At 59.5% G+C, this 19,740-nt stretch overlaps 1 protein-coding gene across 2 annotated transcripts in view; it reads right to left on the bottom strand.

Moving 5' to 3' along the window:
- AGAP3 (ArfGAP with GTPase domain, ankyrin repeat and PH domain 3) overlaps positions 1-19,740 on the bottom strand; it is a 117,996-nt gene that overhangs the window by 3,374 nt on the left and 94,882 nt on the right. For both annotated transcript variants that reach the window (XM_030943302.1, XM_030943303.1), the window contains exons 12-13: positions 15,278-15,451; positions 10,460-10,621 (exon numbers count right to left, since the gene is read on the bottom strand). In XM_030943302.1, the coding sequence (XP_030799162.1) occupies positions 10,460-10,621; positions 15,278-15,451 (336 nt within the window). The remainder of the gene's footprint in view (positions 1-10,459; positions 10,622-15,277; positions 15,452-19,740) is intronic.

Genomic DNA, 19,740 nt, shown 5'->3' on the forward strand with positions numbered 1-19,740 from the left:
CCCTCACAGCTCCACTGGCTTGTGGAGCTCTCCCTGCCCTGCGTCCCACCCTCAGAGAAAGCTGCCAGCCTTTGGAGCAGTGGAACCAGCTCCTCCACGGGGCCGGTGCCTGCAGACAGACCCAGTGCCAGGGCTCAGTGCCTGCCCTGGACGAGCCCTGCACACGGAGTGAGTGAGGCCAGGAAGAGGAGCCTGTGCAGTGGGCTCAGAGGCAGCTCCTCACCAAGGCTTACGAGGTGTTCTGCCCTGCTAACACCTGCCAGCCTGGCTCTGCCTCACACGGCCCCCCATGGGCACAGTTCATGGGGTGTCGTGTCAGCCTCACACCCAGCACCAGCATTTACCTTTTATTGCCAACTTCAGTAGTTAGTGCAGTAAATGACTTAACTAAGCGGGGCCTGAATGGAATGACTAATAAACGTTATGTCACAGCACACGCTTCAGCTCATAGCAAAATGATTTGTAATTACCTAATTAGCGTTATGCAAATAACACCCTCATCTCCATAATGTGCCTTCCCAGCTCTCTATTAAAAGCAGGGAGTCAACTGCTCAGCTCCAGAGACAGCACAGAGGCCGAGGGGCCTCTGGCCCACATTGAGGCAGAGCTGTGCTGGCCTCAAGCCTGGCAGGGTCTGTGGGGAGGTGAGCAGGGGAGTCTGGAGGGGTTTGAGGGGGGTCCCCCTCCTTTCCCTGGCTTCTCTGCAGCACAGAAGGCTCTCACTGCAGAGGGGAGCAGCAGGAAGGCAGAAAGGGACCCAGGCGCTGCGCAGGCCACAGTGAATGGCTGCAGAGGCCCCTGGCTGTGTCCCACCACGGGCACGGCCACCCTCAGTACTGCGGGGCCTCCTGGGCCCATCTGAGCCAGGCTGTGTCCACGAACATCCCCAGAGCACGGTGCAGCCCTGGGAAGCCTCCTTAGGAGAGCCAGGTCCGTTGGGCATGATGGGAGTGCACAGCCCTTCCTCCAGGCTCGTGGTCAGCACCTGCACTGACAAGCACCAGGCCTGGAGACCACCAGTGCTCCTGAACTGGTGCAGCAGCACAAACCTGGGTCTCCACACCATCCGAGCCTGGGGAGGATGGAATGACTCCAGCATGAGGGCTTGTCCTGGCTTGCCCTTCCCAGATAGGTAGGCAAGGCTCTTTTACTTATTTCACCCTAAATCAGCCTGGGACTCCTCCTCTGGGGAAAAATGTCTGCAACTGCATGTGTCCTGCTGGAATGAGAGACTGAGCCCTCAGAAGGACGACAGACTGCAGGGAGGGGGTAGTTAGCCACGCTGCTGGACTGTCCCCTCTGTGATGCACAGGTGTAACTGGGACATCCCACTTGTCCAGCACTTTCCTCCAGCTCTCAGCCACAGGAGAGACCCCACAGACATCAAGTCCCAGCTCAAGAACAAGGTTCTTGGAAAATATACAGCTGCCAGCCTGTGAATACTGGGAGAGGAAATAACCAGGCAACAGCCAGGCTAACAGGCACTGCCTCCTTTGCTTGCTGGCACCAGCCCCTGTGAGTGCTGCCAGAGCCTGGCATGGGCAGGGAGCCCCCAGACTGCAGGGGAGCCAGGACCATCCCCCCATAGCCCCAGGGCTGGCGGCTGCTGGGGCTGAGCACTACCAGCCCCAGGAATGAGCAGCAGCTCCCTGGGCAGAGGCTGCCCAGGTGCTGCAGGGAGCATCTGCAGACAGTGCTCCTGGGGGACCCTGACACATCACAACAGGCCCTGTTCTCACACCTCATACTGCCTTGGTCTGAGCCACCTGTGGCTGCTGCTGCTGCTGTGTTGCTGAGCCCAACTGGACTGGGGAAGCTGCCTGGACTGGGGAAGCACTGGGTGCACTTGGAGTCCTCCTCCCTGCTGCTGAGCCCCTCCTGCACAGCAGGACGAGGACATCACGGCCAGCAGGACACAGGGAGGGTTCCTGCTGAGGGCTCACATGGCTCCATGCTCCTTGCTCCTGTTTGCCCAGCACCTCCCCACCAAGCAGGCCGGCAGGAATCCCAGCCCCAGCCTTCCTGCACCTGTACACTTCCCAGGGAAGAAAACATCAGCCCTGCCTGCCCCAGGGCTCTGGTGTGGGGGTCACTGCTGCTCCTTGAGGCACCATGCTGGGGCAGGGGGCTCCATGTGGCTCCCAGCACTCTGCTCAAGACATTCACAGCAGGGCAGGAGGTTCCCTCCTTCTGGGTGAGAGATTTCTGGGGCTCCAACCTGACTCGGACGGACTTTCCTACTGTCACAGCTGAGGGACATCCCAGAGCCCTGGGGCTGCCCAGTCCCAGCCCTGGGAGCAGTCCCAGTCCAACCAAAGCCCTGGCGCCAGCTCTGCAAGATGCAGGACCTCCGTTCCACTCCTGCTTTGTGCCTCCTGGATTCCAGCTTCACGCCAAACAAAGGCCCTGTTGCTCTCGGAGCCCGGGAAGAGCTAACAAAGGACCACAGCTTTTCTGCCGTGCTGTGGCCAGTTCCCCACCTCACAGTGCAGGACGGCACTATGGAGCTGGATCTCTCTGGAGGCCTCAGCACAGCATGACTACAACACAAGAGCGTGGCACTGCAGGGTCACACCCTGGATTCATACAGGAGGACCAGCAGAGCTGGGAAGGGAATCAAGGACTTGCAGCAGCTTGGAACACTGTGCAGACCCACCTTCTGGGATGGTCTAGGACCAGTTCTCAAGCTCCTCAGGGCACCCATACAAGTTGAATCAGTTGTTTTAGGGAAAGCACTGGGTATTCTCAGCTTCTTCTGGTGAGAGGTACAGGTTTCCAATACGGCAGGGCCATTTCTGGCCGGATGAGAGGAAGGCACCAAGCAGATGATATAAGCAGAAGGTTTAGACTACCTCTGCTGAAGCAGAACTGGCAGAACTCCCTCTCCTGCCCCACACATGGGCACAGGCTCCTTTCTGGAGGCCAGAGAAGTCCCAGAGCTTGCCAGCTCCAGCCTGACAGGACTCAGACCTCAGAGGAAGCCACTCCTGTAGGAGCAGGGAGCCTTTCCCAGATGCCTCCGAGTGAGTGGCTGCCTGGGGCAGATGGCAGAGCCTGGCCCCCAGCCCCACCATGGCAGAGCCCCCAGCCCCGCGATGGCAGAACCCCCAGCCCTGGATGGCAGAGCCCCCAGCCCCGCGACGGCAGAACCCCCAGCCCCGCGACAGCAGAGCCCCCAGCCCCGCGATGGCAGAGCCCCCAGCCCTGGATGGCAGAGCCCCCAGCCCCGCGATGGCAGAGCCCCCAGCCCCGCGATGGCAGAGCCCCCAGCCCTGGATGGCAGACCCCCCAGCCTGCGATGGCAGAGCCCCCAGCCCTGGATGGCAGAGCCCCCACCCACTGGCAGACCCCCAGCCGGGGCAGAGCCCCCAGCCCTGGATGGCAGAGCCCCCAGCCCCGCGGTGGCAGAGCCCCCAGCCCCGCGATGGCAGAGCCCCCAGCCCTGGATGGCAGACCCCCAGCCTGCGATGGCAGAGCCCCCAGCCCTGGATGGCAGAGCCCCCACCCCGCGATGGCAGAGCCCCCAGCCCTGCGATGGCAGACCCCCAGCCTGCGATGGCAGAGCCCCCAGCCCTGGATGGCAGAGCCCCCAGCCCCGCGATGGCAGAGCCCCCAGCCCTGGATGGCAGAGCCCCCAGCCCTGGATGGCAGACCCCCCAGCCTGCGATGGCAGAGCCCCCAGCCCTGCGATGGCAGAGCCCCCAGCCCTGGATGGCAGAGCCCCCAGCCCCGCGATGGCAGAGCCCCCAGCCCTGGATGGCAGACCCCCAGCCTGCGATGGCAGAGCCCCCAGCCCTGGATGGCAGAGCCCCCACCCTGCGATGGCAGAGCCCCCAGCCCTGCGATGGCAGAGCCCCCAGCCTGCGATGGCAGAGCCCCCAGCCCTGGATGGCAGACCCCCAGCCTGCGATGGCAGAGCCCCCAGCCCTGGATGGCAGAGCCCCCAGCCCTGGATGGCAGAGCCCAGCCCCTGGCCCTGCGGCTGCCCCGGTGTGCTGGTGGGAGCCCATTACACCAGATCCATTAGAATTAGTGGGCAGTGGAAATGAATGCGCTGCCTCTCTCTCTCTCTTGATGATTTTTTGATGATGTTTTAAAGACTGAGCTCCGTGAAGAGTTGCTGAGCAGAGTGGTGTGAGCCGGCTCTGCTAATGGGTGTTAACCCCACGACCCCCCTTCCAACACTGCCCAGGAACCAGGGCTCTGAGCAGGAGCAGGATTAGGGAGGGCATGGCCAGGACAGCAGGGCCACGTGGCACCCAGAGCCCAGCGCCAGCCAAGACCATGGGCAGGGCCTGCAGGGACAGGAGCAGCCCAGGGCAGTCACCCTCCCTCTGCCAACACCCCAGCCCTGGGGGGAAGCACCACGGGGCTGCCAAGAATGAGGAATGGAGACATCCTGTGTGAGACCAAAGGGACAGCAGGAGGGTATAAAGTGCCCACCAAGATGCAAGGGAGCCTGCACCTGCTGCTCAAGGCAGCCCTGGGGCGAGGGTGCCCAGTGGAACAGCGTGTCCCACTGACACCTGTGGGATGCCAGAGAGGAAAAGGAAGGGGAGCAGCAGTGACACAGAGTGCTGCCTTCACAGCTCGTGCCAAGGCCCCTCTCTAAGCTCTGAGTGGGGGGAAGTACAGCTCTGAGCACAAGGGGTACACCGGGGAGCTAAAAATGCCTCAGCTTCAATACGGAGGGGGGCAGAGCTTGGTCCTGCTCTGCAAAGGGCTCTGGCCACACCCTGCACTGGTGCCCACCCTGACATGGAGCCACGGGAGCAGTACTTCCCACCTCCACTCCCATGGACACCCTGCTTCTCCGTGGCGTGCACGCAGGCAGCGTGCTCCCCGGGGAGCTGCAGTGGGACAGGCTGGCCCCATGCTCACCCCTACCCGAGATGCCCCCACACAGGTTGGGGCAGCACTCTCAGAGCACAGGCAGCAATATGGGGGGCTGCTCCCCTGTCCCAGAAGCACCAGGATACGAAGCAGCTCTGTGAGGACAGAGGACGGAGCAAAGTCCCTCTGGTTCCCACCAAGTGCAGCAGGACTGTGCTCCCAGCACTTGGACATAGCACAGCAATTCCCTCTCTACACAGGGCACTGGGGAGAGCTCCGCCACGCCAGCCCAAAGGCCCAGGGCAGCGCTTTCTTCCCTCGTGGGAAGGGGGAGTTCAGCACAGGGGATGGCAGGAGCATCTCCATCCCAGCACACCAGGCAGAGAGCCTTCCATGCCAGACAGCTCCCCAGCTGGCTCCTTCCTGAGCAGATGGGAGCAGGACAGTGCAGGACACCTTCCCTGCATCCTGGCAGGTCCGGCAGAGAGGAACAGGATCCCACTCACATCAGCAACACAGGAAGCAGAGCTGGCACTGAGCCCCACTCCTGAAGCAGAAGTCTCCACTGTCACCTCTGCTCTTCACCATCTCCCAGTCACATCCAGCCTCTCCCTGCATGCTGTCCTTCTCCCACTCCCATCCCTTCTCCTGCTTTGTGCTGGCATAGTAGAAGTGCCTCCAGATGCCCTGGAGAGTGGGCAGTCACACAGGGAGGAGGTGGGGGGATGCCTCCAGCATGTGGGGCACACGGCAGGAACCAGGGCAGGTCCTGTCAGACATGCAGGGAGACCCTGGCCCGCAGTTCTGCTCTCTGGCTGCCAAGCCTGGGAGAAGGGTCCTGGAGCAGGGCAGCTGGCAGCCCCTGGCCTCGGGTGCTTGTTTGCAAGCTGCGACTGTACCATATCATTATGAGGTGTTTGGGATATCAACAAATTAGCAGGCGTCTGGGAAGAGAAGGATGCAGCACCATTCGTAAATGTCAGCTCGCTACCTCCTCATTTTGCAGATCATTAAACCCAATATTCCCAACCTGTATTAGTGCGACAGGGACAGGCCCTCCGCGGGGACAGCGCCAGGAGAGCGCAGCAGGAGCAGCGCTGTGCAGACCCCCCATGCTGCTGTCCTGGCGCCCCCAGGGCCCAGAGTGCCCCCGGCTGAGCTGGCAGGCACCCCCAGGCATGGCGTGGGGCTGGGGGGCAGCAGCAGTGGGGACTCGAGCGTGGAGGGGCACACTGAGCTGTGCAGGGGGGCATACAGTGGGGTCCCAAACATGTGTGGGGAAGGACAGTGTGTCAGGAGGAGCAGGTGCTCCCAAGGGACACCGCAGGTGCACAGGGGTGTGCAGAGGGGGTCATGTAAGGGTCCAACAGTGTCATTTCTGTGTACGTGGCAGGGAGGATGCAGTGTGGGTGCAGTGTGTGCACAGTGGGTGAGGCCTGGAGGGTGGCAGAAGGGCCGGGGGGTGTGTGCAGGTGTCAGGGAGGCAGGTCACAGGAGGGAGGGTACAGACAGCTCATGGTGTGAGCAGAGGCTTCAGGCAGGGTCAGGGGTGTGCACCCGAGGGTCTCTCAGAGGGGTAACACGGAGCTGTGTAAGGTCCCCAGGAACCACAGACTGAAGGGGTGGGACCTGATGGAGACAGGGGACCAGCTGAACCACAGAATGCCCAACACAGGCTGCCTCCCTCCCGCCAGGAGTGAGCAGGGAGCTCCAAGGTCCGTAATGAGCTGGAGTGACTTGTTAGCACTGAATTAAGAGGCTTGGTGGAAGGAAGCGCGCGGGTGACACAAGTTGTGTGGGGCAGGCGGGAGCTGAGCGATAGCAGCTGGAATCCCCAGCAATCTGGTGAGCACGGCTCAGCCTCACACTCCTGCCTTGCCACGATGGGCCTCGACAGCCCCTGACAGTTGGCATTAATCACGCACATCGCCCCAACACAACTCTTTACTGGCCATCAATTTCCTGTGGGTTTTAAAACTAAAAAACAAAGACAAAACCGCGTCGTTTGGCCGCCACTGAGAAGCACATTAAGGGGCTGTCAGCTTCTCGCCATGCACCCTGCATCACTCTTTAAGCACATGAGAAGTTCATTATCCCCGGAGCTCTGGCAGCCATGGGGAGAGTGGAGCAGGGAGTGTCGCAAAGGTGCTGCTGCCCTCAGCCGTGTCTGCCGGCTCTTTGGCCCTCCTGGGAGCACGAGCAGGGGCCGAGGGTCCAGGCCAAGAGGAGTGTGGCTGCAGGGGGGCTGTGGGCTGCTCCACGGCAGGACAGGGCACTCCTGGCCACAGAGCTTTGCTGGGCTCTGATAAGAGCAGACCTTCCTGATGGTCCCTGCAGGATGACACTGCACCTACACCAGGGGGATGAGCATCTTCGTCCCCTGACAGCCTGACACACGTTTGCCAGCCTGTGGGTGCTCCCTGACAGCCTGAGCTGCACTCCCCAGCTCGGTGACATCTCCGGCAGCCCAATCCCACGCCTGCCATAGTTTGCGGATGCTCCCTGGCAGCCTGACACAGAGCTCTCTTTAACATGAGCCCATGTAAAAAAGCAACAGCTCGTTTGATTTATGATACTTCAGAACAACTAAGATTCAATTGCTCTGCACGTCCCTGGCTCTGATTACCTCCTAAATGAGATAAACTGATGGCAATTTATCCCCAGACCTCACCAACTTTCCCAGGATGCTAACCTGAGCTGCTCGTGCCTAGCTCCCGGCGTGGGGCGGGTGGAGGCAGGTGCAGGCAGCCTGAGCACAGTCCAAACCTGCTCCCTCACGTACCCCAGGGCTGCTACTGCCCGCAGGGATGAGGCTGAGCCTGACACCCTGCCTGGCCCCACGCAGCTCCTGGTGGCTGGGGTGTTTTGGGGGTGTCCCTCCACAGTACTCCCCACACCAGTACAGCCACACTGATGTGAGCTAACAGAAAGCATGGCTCCTCACTGGGCTGTCCCCATGCTCCTGCCAGGACAGTGAACCCTCCACAGAGGGATGAGCACCACGAGGGGACAGCAGCTCAGCCACAAGGGATGGCAGCTCTGCCACAGGGCCCAGCAGCCCGCTCCTGGCACAGCAGTTTCATGCTAACACCATGCTGACTATGCAGAAGCAAAAAACTCAAATTACCCTGCTCTGAAAAAACTGCCATAACTGTTCAAAGCAGCTAAAAAAGATTCAAGGGGGTATCAGTCATACTTATGGACACCAGTCCATAACACAAACCACTGGCCATGCCCATGGTGTGGGGCAGTGCTCAGCCAAGGGTTCACAGCTGGACCATTCAGACATTGGGACGGGACCCCAAGCAGAGGCTCAGCACCTCCTCGTGCTTGTTGCCAGTCTCTGCTTGGCATGCAGGACAGTGACCCATCACGGGTGGCCACCTGAACACCAGTCCCAGAGTCACTCGCTCCTCTGCCTTTGCCCTGGCCTGCTGGTCTTGCTGATGAGCTGCCACAGTGTCCAGAGCTGCATCAGTTCTTGGAACAGTCCTGGAGCTCAGGGCAGGAGAGAGACCAATCAAGTCACTCCCAAAGGTACCAGGGCAGGAGCTGTGCAGCAGGCACGTTGCAGGGGGGGTGGGAAGGATGTGTGACCCAGCTCCATAATTCATACTGAGCACAGGGATGCACATGGTCCTCTCTTGAGGATGTCCCCCTCATGCCAAAATGAGACAGGGCCTGGGTAACACTTCAGGTAAGACAGACCTCTGCCCAGCTCACCACCACAGCCAAGGACCAATGCACGAAACAACAAAAATACTCTGATGCCCTCATGCTTGCCCCATGTCTCCACCCCCATCACTCCATGCTGCCAAACCAGGGAGGACAGAAAGAGTGACCATGGGTCTGAACAAACATCCCTATGAGATGATGGAAAACCTGGGATTGCTCAAGGACTCCTGTCCTGGGCACACAAGAAGGGTGACAGCCCTCCAGCCTGTGCATCTGGGAGCAGAGGGCTGGGAATTCTGCCAAGCACGCATGTGCTGTTGAAAGGAACGAATCAAATTTTAAGATTTCATGCAGTGGTTACTCCATGTTACTGCTTCATAAAAGTGTTCCCACATCCAATTCCCTTTTCCACTAGGAAATGGCATCCCATTCTGTGTAAGGTCAGGTCCCAGCCTCTGCACCTCCCACACTCTGTCAGCAGAGTGGCTGCAGGACCAGAGCTCCTCTGCAAGCACTGACACACCAGTCCTGTGCTTCTTGGCCTTTGCTGTGGTCAGCTGAGAGCCCTCGTGTCCACATCACAAGCCAATCATCACACTGAGGTCAGCTTTGGACCTCCTTTACAACTCCCTTAGCATTTTATTTACAGGGCAGGACACACTACTTCAGCACATGCTTTCTCAGTCTCACGTGTGGGGGTGCAAAACCATGCCCTCCTTCACTGCCCCACTATTCACACAAAGAATGAGCCTCTCCTTTTGCCAAGCACTGGACTGAGAACTGCAAACCAATTTGGGCAGGGCAACAGTGGGTCTGAGGAGGCAACACACACACAGAGCTAAGAACAAAGTGCAAATACAGGCAACGCTTCTTGCTATCATGGGACACCAATTTGACAGACTCAAACGATGCTCAAGGCTCCTCAGTCAACCACCACAGAGGGAAAGCCTGTCTTAGACTTGTGCATTTCAGATGCAGACAACTACAACAGCGAAAAAACCCAACAGAGCTGCCCAACTCTGCACATCATCAAGCAATGATTCCAAGAACTTGAGCTCTGCTATGGGACACCTGTGCTGCTGGACTGCAGGCAGACAGGTGATTTGGAGCAAGGTGCCAGGACAGCTGCAGCACCTTCAGGTACAGACTAATATTTCCTGGTTTGTTTTGCAGCAACTGTTAGCTTCAAACACTTGTACTGAAACCTCCTACCCGGTGAATTACATCTTTACTTTGGTTCACTACAGAAGCTTATTGAGTGCTGTGGGACAGGATGACCAAGAATAAAGTCAAATCTCACTTTTCCAGCAGCTACATCATGATGCAGGCTTTGGAGAACAGGGGTGCCAGGCTCATCTCTACCTGGACAAATCTGGGGTCTTCCCCATGCCTTGCAGTCTCCCTGTCAGGCTTTGGGCCCCTCTTCAGCAATGACAGACACCAGAATTTCTCAACACAAACCCCATCAATTCTCTGAACATTGGGAAAGCAATGCATGTGCCTTCAGCTGGTCCCCTGAAGCAGATCAGCTCTTCCAAAAGACCCTTGGCTTGAGGCAGGTACCCAGCACAGGTCTTCTAAATTATGAAAGTCTGGCCAATTTACAAGTCAATGGAATTAGGTGCTTGTGGTGGAAAGTGTCTGAGAGCACACCTTAACCATATGGTGTACTCTCAGGTCTGCTGCTACAGCTAGCAATTGTAACTACCAGTGACTGTCTGAGCACGCACAGCACGATGGTGGCTGCGCAGGGCACGTGGGAGATGGAGGGAAAGGCAGATCAGAGAGGCTGGTAGCCCTTTCCTGCCTCAGCCCAAGCTGCTGGGACAAGGAGTGCTCTGAGCCCCATGTCACCACTGGGCCTGCATGAGGAGCACTCCAAGCCCCAGTCCCCAGAGAGCACCCAGGACCCTGTGAGCAGCAGAGCTGCCCCCAGGCAGACCCTTCCTACCTTCTGCTGCCGTGCTGGGGCCATCAAGCCGAGTTGTGCCCGTGCTCTTTTTCCTGCGATGCTTTTTCCTGTTGGCATGTGGTGACGGAGGCGGCTCCAGCTTTGGGCTGGCAGCGCTGGAAATGTTTGGGCTGGAGCTGAGGGAGTCGGCAGTACCATTAGCTGGGGACAAAAATAAGGCAAGTCATGCACATGGGACAGTGACACTCCTCTTTCCAGAGAAACCAAAGTGCTCTGGAGCCAGCCCTGGTACTGGGCTGGCTCGACTCACACGACCCCATGAGACAGGGCAGGACCTGGCCAGCCCCATGGCACAGGATCACTCCCACACCCACTGCAGCTGAGGGCTGGCAGCTCCCTGGGCAGTCAGGCTGCACCAGTCTGCACGGGGACCCATGCAGAATGATCACACAGGGGCAGCGCCGGCACCCGCGCAGCCGGACACGGGCAGCAGCACCTCTGCAGCAGCCCCAGGTCCCAAAGGTGTGCTCCTGGGGAAGCAGTGCCCTCACGGGGCTGGGAAGCATTTTGGCAAGGGACAGCCCAGAAGGTCTGTGGCTCTCCAGGCAGACCTGGGCCCCAGGAGCTGCAGAGCCTCTGCAGAAGCCCTGCCCTCCCAGCACTGCTCTGCCAGACGAGGTGACTGGGGCTGCCACACTCAGGAACCTGAGCATGATGGGCTCAATAGGCTTCCGATACGGAGCTGAAGAAGCTGCATCCCCAGCAGCAACGCACCAAATTTATCCTCAATCATACTGTTCCTTACAATTAATAGCAGAATTAGAAACAATCAGGGAGCTGCCTAATTACTGTCAATTAGAGTGCGCTAATCAAGCTCCGATCACACACACACACGCTGCCGCTGCACTCACCATTAAATGTCAAATTTCATTAGAGACCAGCAACAAAATCAAAAGCCTGACATTCAATTTCAGCAGCACACACAGCGCAGGCTTCCAATCAGCATAAAAATGCAGACTCCGGGGAAGGCAACGAGGCGCAGGAGTCCTCGCTGCACTGTTAACCCTCTCCTAAATCCACTCCTGCCTCTCCAGTGTCCACCCACCCCAGGGCACAGATGGCAGCTCCATGCCCAGGACCCCTGCCCCAGGCAGCTTGCCGTCCTCTGCCGCAGCCCAGTGTCCCCCAGCAAGTGTGACTTCCCATTTCCATGTTCTGTGGCACCTGGAGTTAAGAAAGGAACCACAGCATTGCACAAGGGCAGCAGCTCCAGCAGTGGGATGGCAGGGACCTGCCAAGGCTTTCTCCCACCCCAGCCCATCCTCTGCTCCCTTGGTTCATCCTGGTTTGGTCAGACTGGTTTCTGTCTCTACAAACACCAAAAGTGGGGTGGAGAGAGGCACAGAGGGTCAGAGGCAGGAGCTGCCCCAGGCAGGGATTGAGGTGCAGCCGGTGTCCCCTCACACAGCTGAGAGAGGCTGCAGCCTTGGAGCTCTCCCAGCTCTGGTTTCTCCTCACTGACACACACCAGCAGGGTGTTTCTGCTGCTATTTATCCATGGGGAAATAGCTCACCCTTGACAATTAAGAGAGATAAATCTAATAAAATCAGACTTCAGTTTTCTAAATATACATTACTGATCCTGCCACAGGACCATGCTTAGAGCAGGTGTGAAGCACCTTCAGCTCCCAGCCACATGTCACAGGGGACCTGAACTTTCTCGTGGTGCTACCATCCTACACGTGGTGCCTCCCTCCTCCCTCTGCTGCCCACCTGCTCACCAGGATGCTCCCTGGGCCAAATCCCACACCTCTGGCACCCTGCCCCACTCCAGGCTCAGCGACAGGGGTAGCACATTTCTGCACTCCCCCTCCCCCTCCTGTGGCCTGCTGTGAGCCTGGCAGCTCCTGGGATCATCACCCACGTCCCTGCTCTTACTGCCCAGCAGCCAACACAGAGCTGGGGACTTGCAGGGCCCCCGTGGGATGGGGACAGGGTGGCAATGGGGTGGGGGCAGCACATGGAACACACTCCCTCTGTTAGATCAGGCATTGCTCACTCTCTCCTTCCCCAGGAGGACAACTGAACCCCTCTGACCCACCCAAGGACTTCCAGAGCCCCACCTCACCAAGGGAACCTCTCACAGGCACACCTGGGACCTCCTGGGCCCTTCTCCAAAGCAGTCAGCCTTAGGGGGGACCCTGGGACCCCACAGGTGGGCTGCAGAGCTCCTGCACAAGGGACAGATATAGGATGTGCTGCAGCATGTTCATGTGACTGGCCCCATCCCACTGCTCCTCCATGTACTCTCCAGGGCACAACCAGAGCAGACAGCCGGTCCCCAGGAGCTGGGATGGCAGCCTACAGCCTTGCTATGTGCCCAAAGCCAGCTCTGAGCACAGGAAAACCCCTCACCTGCCCTGCCCTGAGGAACTGAAGCACAGCAGAGAGCCTGGCCCTGGCAGAGCTGGGGTTCAGCTGTGCTGCAGGGCAGCCTCCCTCAGCTCAGCTCCTGGCTGTGCTGCTCAGCTCAGCACTGCCTGCCATGTGGGAAGCACTGCCCCAAACAAATGCCCCCTCCCTCGGGACACTGAGAGCCCACCTCTGTCAGCTGTGCTGTGGGGACAAGAGCAGGGATGGGGAATGCCTGGGACCCCCGTGCTGTGCTGTGGGGACACAGAGCAGGGATGGGGAATGCCTGGGACCCCCGTGCTGTGCTGTGGGGACACAGAGCAGGGATGGGGAATGCCTGGGACCCCCGTGCTGTGCTGTGGGGACACAGAGCAGGGATGGGGAATGCCTGGGACACCCGTGCTGTGCTGGGGGCCCTCCAGAGCAGCTGGCCCCGTGCCCAGTCTGTGCAGCACTGACAGGGCTTGGGGACAGCACAGGGCAGGGGCACCTGAGAGGGGGTGAGCAGCCACCAGCAGGCAGGACAACAGGGAGCACTGGGATGACACCCCATCCCTCCAGGTCACTGGCAGGAGCAGCAGCACAGAATCACAGAATGGTTTGGATGGGAAGGGACTAAAGCTCACCCAGCACCACCCCTGCCACGGCAGGGACACCTTCCACTGTCCCAGGTGCTCCAAGCCCTGTCCAGCCTGGCCTTGGGCACTGCCAGGGATAGGGCAATCACAGCTGCTCTGGGCATCCTGTTGCCTAACCACCCTCTCAATAAAACATCTCTTCCTTATGTCTAGTCTAAACTTACCCACTTTTAGTTTAAAAACATTATTCCTTTTCCTGCTACAACAGACCATGCAGATCAGTTCTCATTTGAGTCTTCAGTTACTGTGCACAGAAGAAGCAGATTGGTCCAGGTGCTGTGAGCACAGACAGCTCCTCCATGGGCAGGAACAGAAGGACAGTGAGCAGAGGGATGGATGGCAGAACGACAGGGGGCAGAGGGATGGGGGCAGAAGGACAAGGAGCAGAGGGATGGGTGCAGAAGGACAGGGGGCAGGACAGGGGACAGAGGGATGGAGAGCAGGACAGGGGACAGAGGGATGGGGGCATGGGCTGGCTTGCTGTCCTGTGCCACCCAGCGAAGGGCAGGGCAGAGCAACACGGCCACACCAGCTCCCAGCTCTGCAGAGGGGCTGCTGGGAGGAAGGCTGAGACGTGCCACGGCAGCTCCTGGGGCAGGAGGGAACTGGGCCCAGGAGCTCTCTCCAGAGGGCTCATGGCACAAAACGGGTCTGTGCCAAGGCAGTGCCCGCGCGGCGCTGCATGAGCACACCGGAGCTGCTGCTGCCGAGCACAGCGGGCACGGAGCTCCCGCGGGCCGGGCCGGGCCGGGCCAGGCGCCGCCTGGGGGGACCCTGCCTGGCCCGGGACAAGCATCAGCCGTGCGCAGCCCTCGCAGCGCGCTCCCTCCGGCCGCCCCCTGTCCGAGGCCGGGGCTGCGGCACATCCCGCTCAGCGCTGCGCCCTTCCGCTCCCCTCGCCCGCGCTGCCCCATCAGCAGTAACAGTCTGATTAATTCGCTTCCAGCAGGGAGCTGATGGGGCCAATGATGGAGCCGCTGCATCAGGCGCGCTGAAATTGATAGTTTTTCACAGTTACAAATGAGGAGCCTCCTCAGCTGCAAATGGCGCCCGCACAGTCGGACTCCGGTAATGATCATAAAGAGGCTCCTTTAAACTGCGAAAGCCCCTGGGAGCGGGCGGGGGGGCGGCTGCCGCGCTAATGAGAACTACAAGGGGCGAGCAGGCATGGAAATGGCTCCTCCACTCTTGATGTGCATTTAACTGCTTTTTTAGTGCGGCGGCAGAGCCAGGAACGAAGGAGTGATGAATGCAGCACAAAAGCATTTATTTTCCAATTCGGCAAAGTGGCTACGTTGGGAAATGTATGAATTATTTTAATTCACTCAACTGTCCTGAAACATCACTGAGAGCGAGTGAGCGTGGGGGGAGGGGGTGGGCCGTGCTCAGTGTGTGCTCCAAAGACAGGAATCACTCCTATTCCTTCAACTGCCCCGAAATCTGGGACAGGGAGGTGCCAGCAAGGTGCAGTGATGGGGGAAAGCAGTGGCACGTACCCCAGTGCCCCAGCAGACAGAGCTCAGAGCAAGGTCAGAGCAGAGGGCTCGGAGCCATCCTGCTGCAGAGCAGGGCCCCTTGGCTGGAGCTTCTCCATGCCTTGCAGGACAGCTTCCTCCCTGGTGGGACACTGCCAGCTGATCCTCACTGAGGGGCACAGCCCCAGTGAGAGGCTGTGTCTGACACTCAGGAGCCCACTCTGGGCTCACAGCCACAGGGCAGAGCTCAGCCCTGCCCCACGGCTGCAAAGAGCTCCCTTCCTGCTGTGGCTGAGGGGACAAGGCCAGAAGGGGTTGGGGCAGCTACTCACAGGGGTTGGGGCAGCTGCCGGGGATAGCCACGGCCTCGTTCCACTGGTCTGCACTGGAGACGGAGTAGGAGCGCTGGTGCATCCCGTCCGGCTTGGAGCTGAAACCCACGAGGTTGATGCCGCTGATGGAGCGCTCCGAGTGCAGGGAGGTGCTGCTGGTCGAGTGGGGAGCACCTGCAGGAGAGAGACACGAGCACGGACTGACTGACTGGGAGCATGGACAGACAGACTGACTGACTGCTGCCCGGGAGCACGGACAGACTGACTGACTGCTGCCCGGGAGCACAGACTGACTGACTGCTGCCCGGGAGCACGGACTGACTGACTGCTGCCCGGGAGCACAGACTGACTTACTGACTGACTGACTGCTGCCCGGGAGCACAGACTGACTGACTGACTGACTGCTGCCCAGGAGCATGGACAGACTGACTGCTGCCCGGGAGCACGGACATGACTGACTGCTGCCCGGGAGCACAGACTGACTGACTGACTGACTGACTGACTGCTGCCCGGGAGCACGGACTGACTGACTGCTGCCCAGGAGCATGGACAGACTGACTGCTGCCCAGGAGCACAGACTGACTGCTGCCCAGGGAGCACGGACTGACTGACTGACTGACTGACTGACTGCTGCCCGGGAGCACGGACTGACTGACTGCTGCCCGGGAGCACGGACTGACTGACTGCTGCCCGGGAGCACAGACTGACTGACTGCTGCCCAGGAGCATGGACAGACTGACTGCTGCCCGGGAGCACACACTGACTGCTGCCTGGGAGCACAGACTGACTGACTGCTGCCCAGGAGCATGGACAGACTGACTGCTGCCCAGGAGCACAGACTGACTGCTGCCCAGGAGCATGGACAGACTGACTGCTGCCCAGGAGCACAGACTGACTGCTGCCTGGGAGCACGGACAGACTGACTGCTCCCTGGAGGCACTGGAGGAGAGACGGCAAAGCTGTCCCGTACCCGATGTCACACTCCTCAGGTGGCTCCACACGAGGACAGGCTCTCCCTGGCTCTCCTCTCCCAAGGGGTGCTTGTGCATCACCCCGAAGGTGCTGACGGTAGAGCCCAGCACACCCCACCTCCCAGAGGGAGCCCCAGCTTAGCGGCTTGCAGGGCAGCACCCCGGGATGCACAGCTGCGATTGTGGCACACAGCTTCCCCACAGCTGGAGTTCACAGTCATGATTTTCACTACAGCCTCTGGCCCCCGGGCAAACCCAAACCCAGCCCACAACCAGCACACCCACTTCCATCTCTCACCTTCACTTTCTTGTGTGTCCCTGGCAGGAAATCCAGCCATGCTGGGGGCACTGGGAGAGAGTGTGAAATCACATGGAGGATGTCAAAGAAACAAGCAGGGGAGCAGATGTCTGTAAGGCGGGGATGGCAGGTGGAACCTCCTTTTTCCACTAGCTCAAAACTGCTGTGGCTGAGCCCAGAAACCTGAACCTCCAAGAGAGGAGTGATTTTGGGACTAGAGACTCACAGAGGACAAGATCACTCAGTGATGCAAACTGAGTCAAGTGTTTCTGGATTACAGGAATACCCAAAATGTCCAGAATAGCAAACAGAATGGTTCTGTCAGGGAGCACAGAGCCTCCCGTTCAGTCTGCAGGCAATCTGCCCCAGAGGACAGGGGCCCCAGGGATCCCTCTGCACCTACCCAGCACCAGCCCCCTCCCAGCCCCCCTCAGGCCATTCTGCTCCAGCCACTGCAGAGCCAGTGCTCTGGGAGCTCAGGCCTGAGAGAACGGGCCCTGTCCCTACTGCAAAGCTCCTTGTCCTCCTTCCCTGCCCGGAGGCACAGACACTGAGCTGGGACTCTCACTGCAGCCCACCTGGCCATGGCCCAGGGCAGGGCCATGAACAGCTCCAGATGCTGCACACCCACAGCTCCAGCCCTGCAGCCATGATGAGGCTGGGCTGTGAGGAGCCATTGGTCTGATGGGACTGCTACAAGTGGGAGCCTTCCAGGGAAGCAGAGGAACACCTGTGGAAGCAGGTCCTCAGTGGGAGCTGCTACAGCCAGGACAGCTCACCTGCCTTCCTGTGGGAAACCACATTCACTTGGCTCTCATGGATCCCAGCATGGCTGAGGTGGAAGGGAGCCCTGGCATCATCCTGTACAGCCTGGGTCAAGCAGGGCCCCCCAGAGCCAATGGCCCTGGACTGTTTCTGATGAGTGTAGAGCATCTCTAAGGAGGGAGATGCCATAACCTCCCTGGGCAACCTGTCCCTGTGCTGTGCCACCCTCTACAAAGAGCAGAGCCCCACGAAACCCCACGTGAAGCCCCAGAGCTCATACACAAATGGATGTTTCTGTGCTTGTTGTTTCCATGAAAACACAAGTGTTGCTATTTAGATGTGCCCAAGCATAGCCAGGGCTGCCGAGTGTCTGACAGGACAGCTCGAGTCCAAACACCCCCTGCAAAGGCAAGTGCTGAAGGAGGGGTGACGTGGCCACCAGCCCTGCACCAGGCATGGCTGCCACCCATCATCACCACCATCATCATCATCACCACCACTCCTTCATCACCAGCACGGCATGTACCTCCCACCCTCCTCCTCCCTGTGCTCATCCTGCTCCAAAATGCCCTTTCCCTGCAGGGATGCCCTGTGAGCCCCCCTGCAGACCCCACCTGCCAGCAGCGCTGATGGAGGGCGGGCTGGGACAGTGGGACACGGCTCCCTGCACCTGAGCTGCCAGGACCCTGCACCCCAAAGTGCCAGGCCTGTGACCTGCACCCTGTGCTCCCCCCAGCCTGACCCCAGGCTGCCAGGACCCTCCTTGCAGAGCCCTCCACGCTGCCTGCCTGCAGCCTGGCTGCTGCATGCTCCCCCTCCCTCCCTCCCCTTGTTCAGCGCCACAGAAACACGTGTAAAACCATGACACTGACTTTGCCTCTAATTAGCCCTTAATTTACAAGACACACTCGGAAGGGTAATTAGCTGGCGCTCCGCTCCTGACTGCTGCATCCATCTCCTCTCTGCCTCCTCGTGGGAGGGAGCCTGCTGCTGCTGAGGCAGGGACAACGCTGCTCTCCTGGGACCGGGATGAGCTTGGTCCTGGGAATGGGGCTGCTGGGCTGGGCTGGATGGGATAGGCTGGGATGGAATGGTATGGGATGGGCTGGGATGGAATGGCATGGGATGGTGGGATGGGGTGGGATGGGATGGGCTGGGCTGGGATGGGATGGGATGGGATGGAATGGCATGGGATGGTGGGATGGGGTGGGATGGGATGGGATGGGATGGAATGGCATGGGATGGGCTGGGATGGGATGGGATGGGATGGGATGGGATGGGATGGGATGGGATGGGATGGGATGGGATGGGATGGGATGGGATGGGATGGGTGGGGTGGGATGGGATGGGTGGGATGGGATGGGTGGGCTGGGATGGGATGGGCTGGGATGGGATGGGTGGGATGGGATGGGATGGGCTGGGCTGTTCAGAGCTCAGACAGTGTCTGCCAGCACCAAGCCCCAAGTGCCCCCAGAGAAGGGAGAGCAGAACCAGAGGGCCTGGGAGAAGCTCCTCCTGCAGAGGGGAAAGTCCTGCAGGGCCCTAGGCAGTGCAGATGTGACCCCTGCTCCCTCACCCAGCCAGGCCAGGAGCCCCAACCCACCAGGACATGCCCTTCCATCACACTTCTGAGGAGCAGCACAGGCTGCCACGAATGCCAGGGCTCCATTTTGAAAGAAGGAGCAGCTTCTATCAGCCCCTGCAGCCCCTCCAAGCTCCCTGCACCTCTCTCCAGCTGCCTGGAGTCACCCAGCTGTGGGGGAGCTCCCTCTCAGCCCAGCCATGCTTGCTCACTGACCCTGTGCTGTGCAGCTCCTGCTTCTCCCAGGAGCTGCTGGGTGCTCCCAGCAAGGCCAGAGCTCTCAGGAATTGCATCCCTTTGGAGGTGACACCCTGGCAGTGGCTGGATATGCCCCCTGTCCATGGGGTGAGTGACAGGGGACATGCAAACCCTACCTGCCTCTGGGCCAACGCCTGCAGAACTGAACCCCCAAACTGCTGACAGCTCCCCAAGTCCCTCTCCCAGTCAGTTTCCTCAAGCTCCCCAAAAGAGACTCACATGGCTCCCTGGTGCCTTTTCAGTACAGCCCAGCTGACAACATGGCACTGGATGGAAAATGACCTAAAACCAGAAAGGCCTTTTCCCAGGCATGATGTGTGGCAGCCCAGATGCTTTGGGGAAACACCTGGATCAGAGCAAACTGGGAATTCCTCATGAGGGCGTGGCTGCCCAGGGAACACGATAAAGGGGAGTTAGCCAAAAGTGCACCACCAATCGGGAAGGAGATAACTTGCATAATCACCTGAGGATCTTTTTAGGATCTCTTTAATATTTTCAAGAGCAATTTGGCAAATAAACACAGGGTCTGGTGATATTTCCTGGTGACATTATGCTGGGTGCTGCTACCAGGCCCTTACAGTGTGGAGGA

Source organism: Camarhynchus parvulus, chromosome 2, assembly GCF_901933205.1.
Source record: "Camarhynchus parvulus chromosome 2, STF_HiC, whole genome shotgun sequence".
Lineage (NCBI taxonomy): Eukaryota > Metazoa > Chordata > Aves > Passeriformes > Thraupidae > Camarhynchus > Camarhynchus parvulus.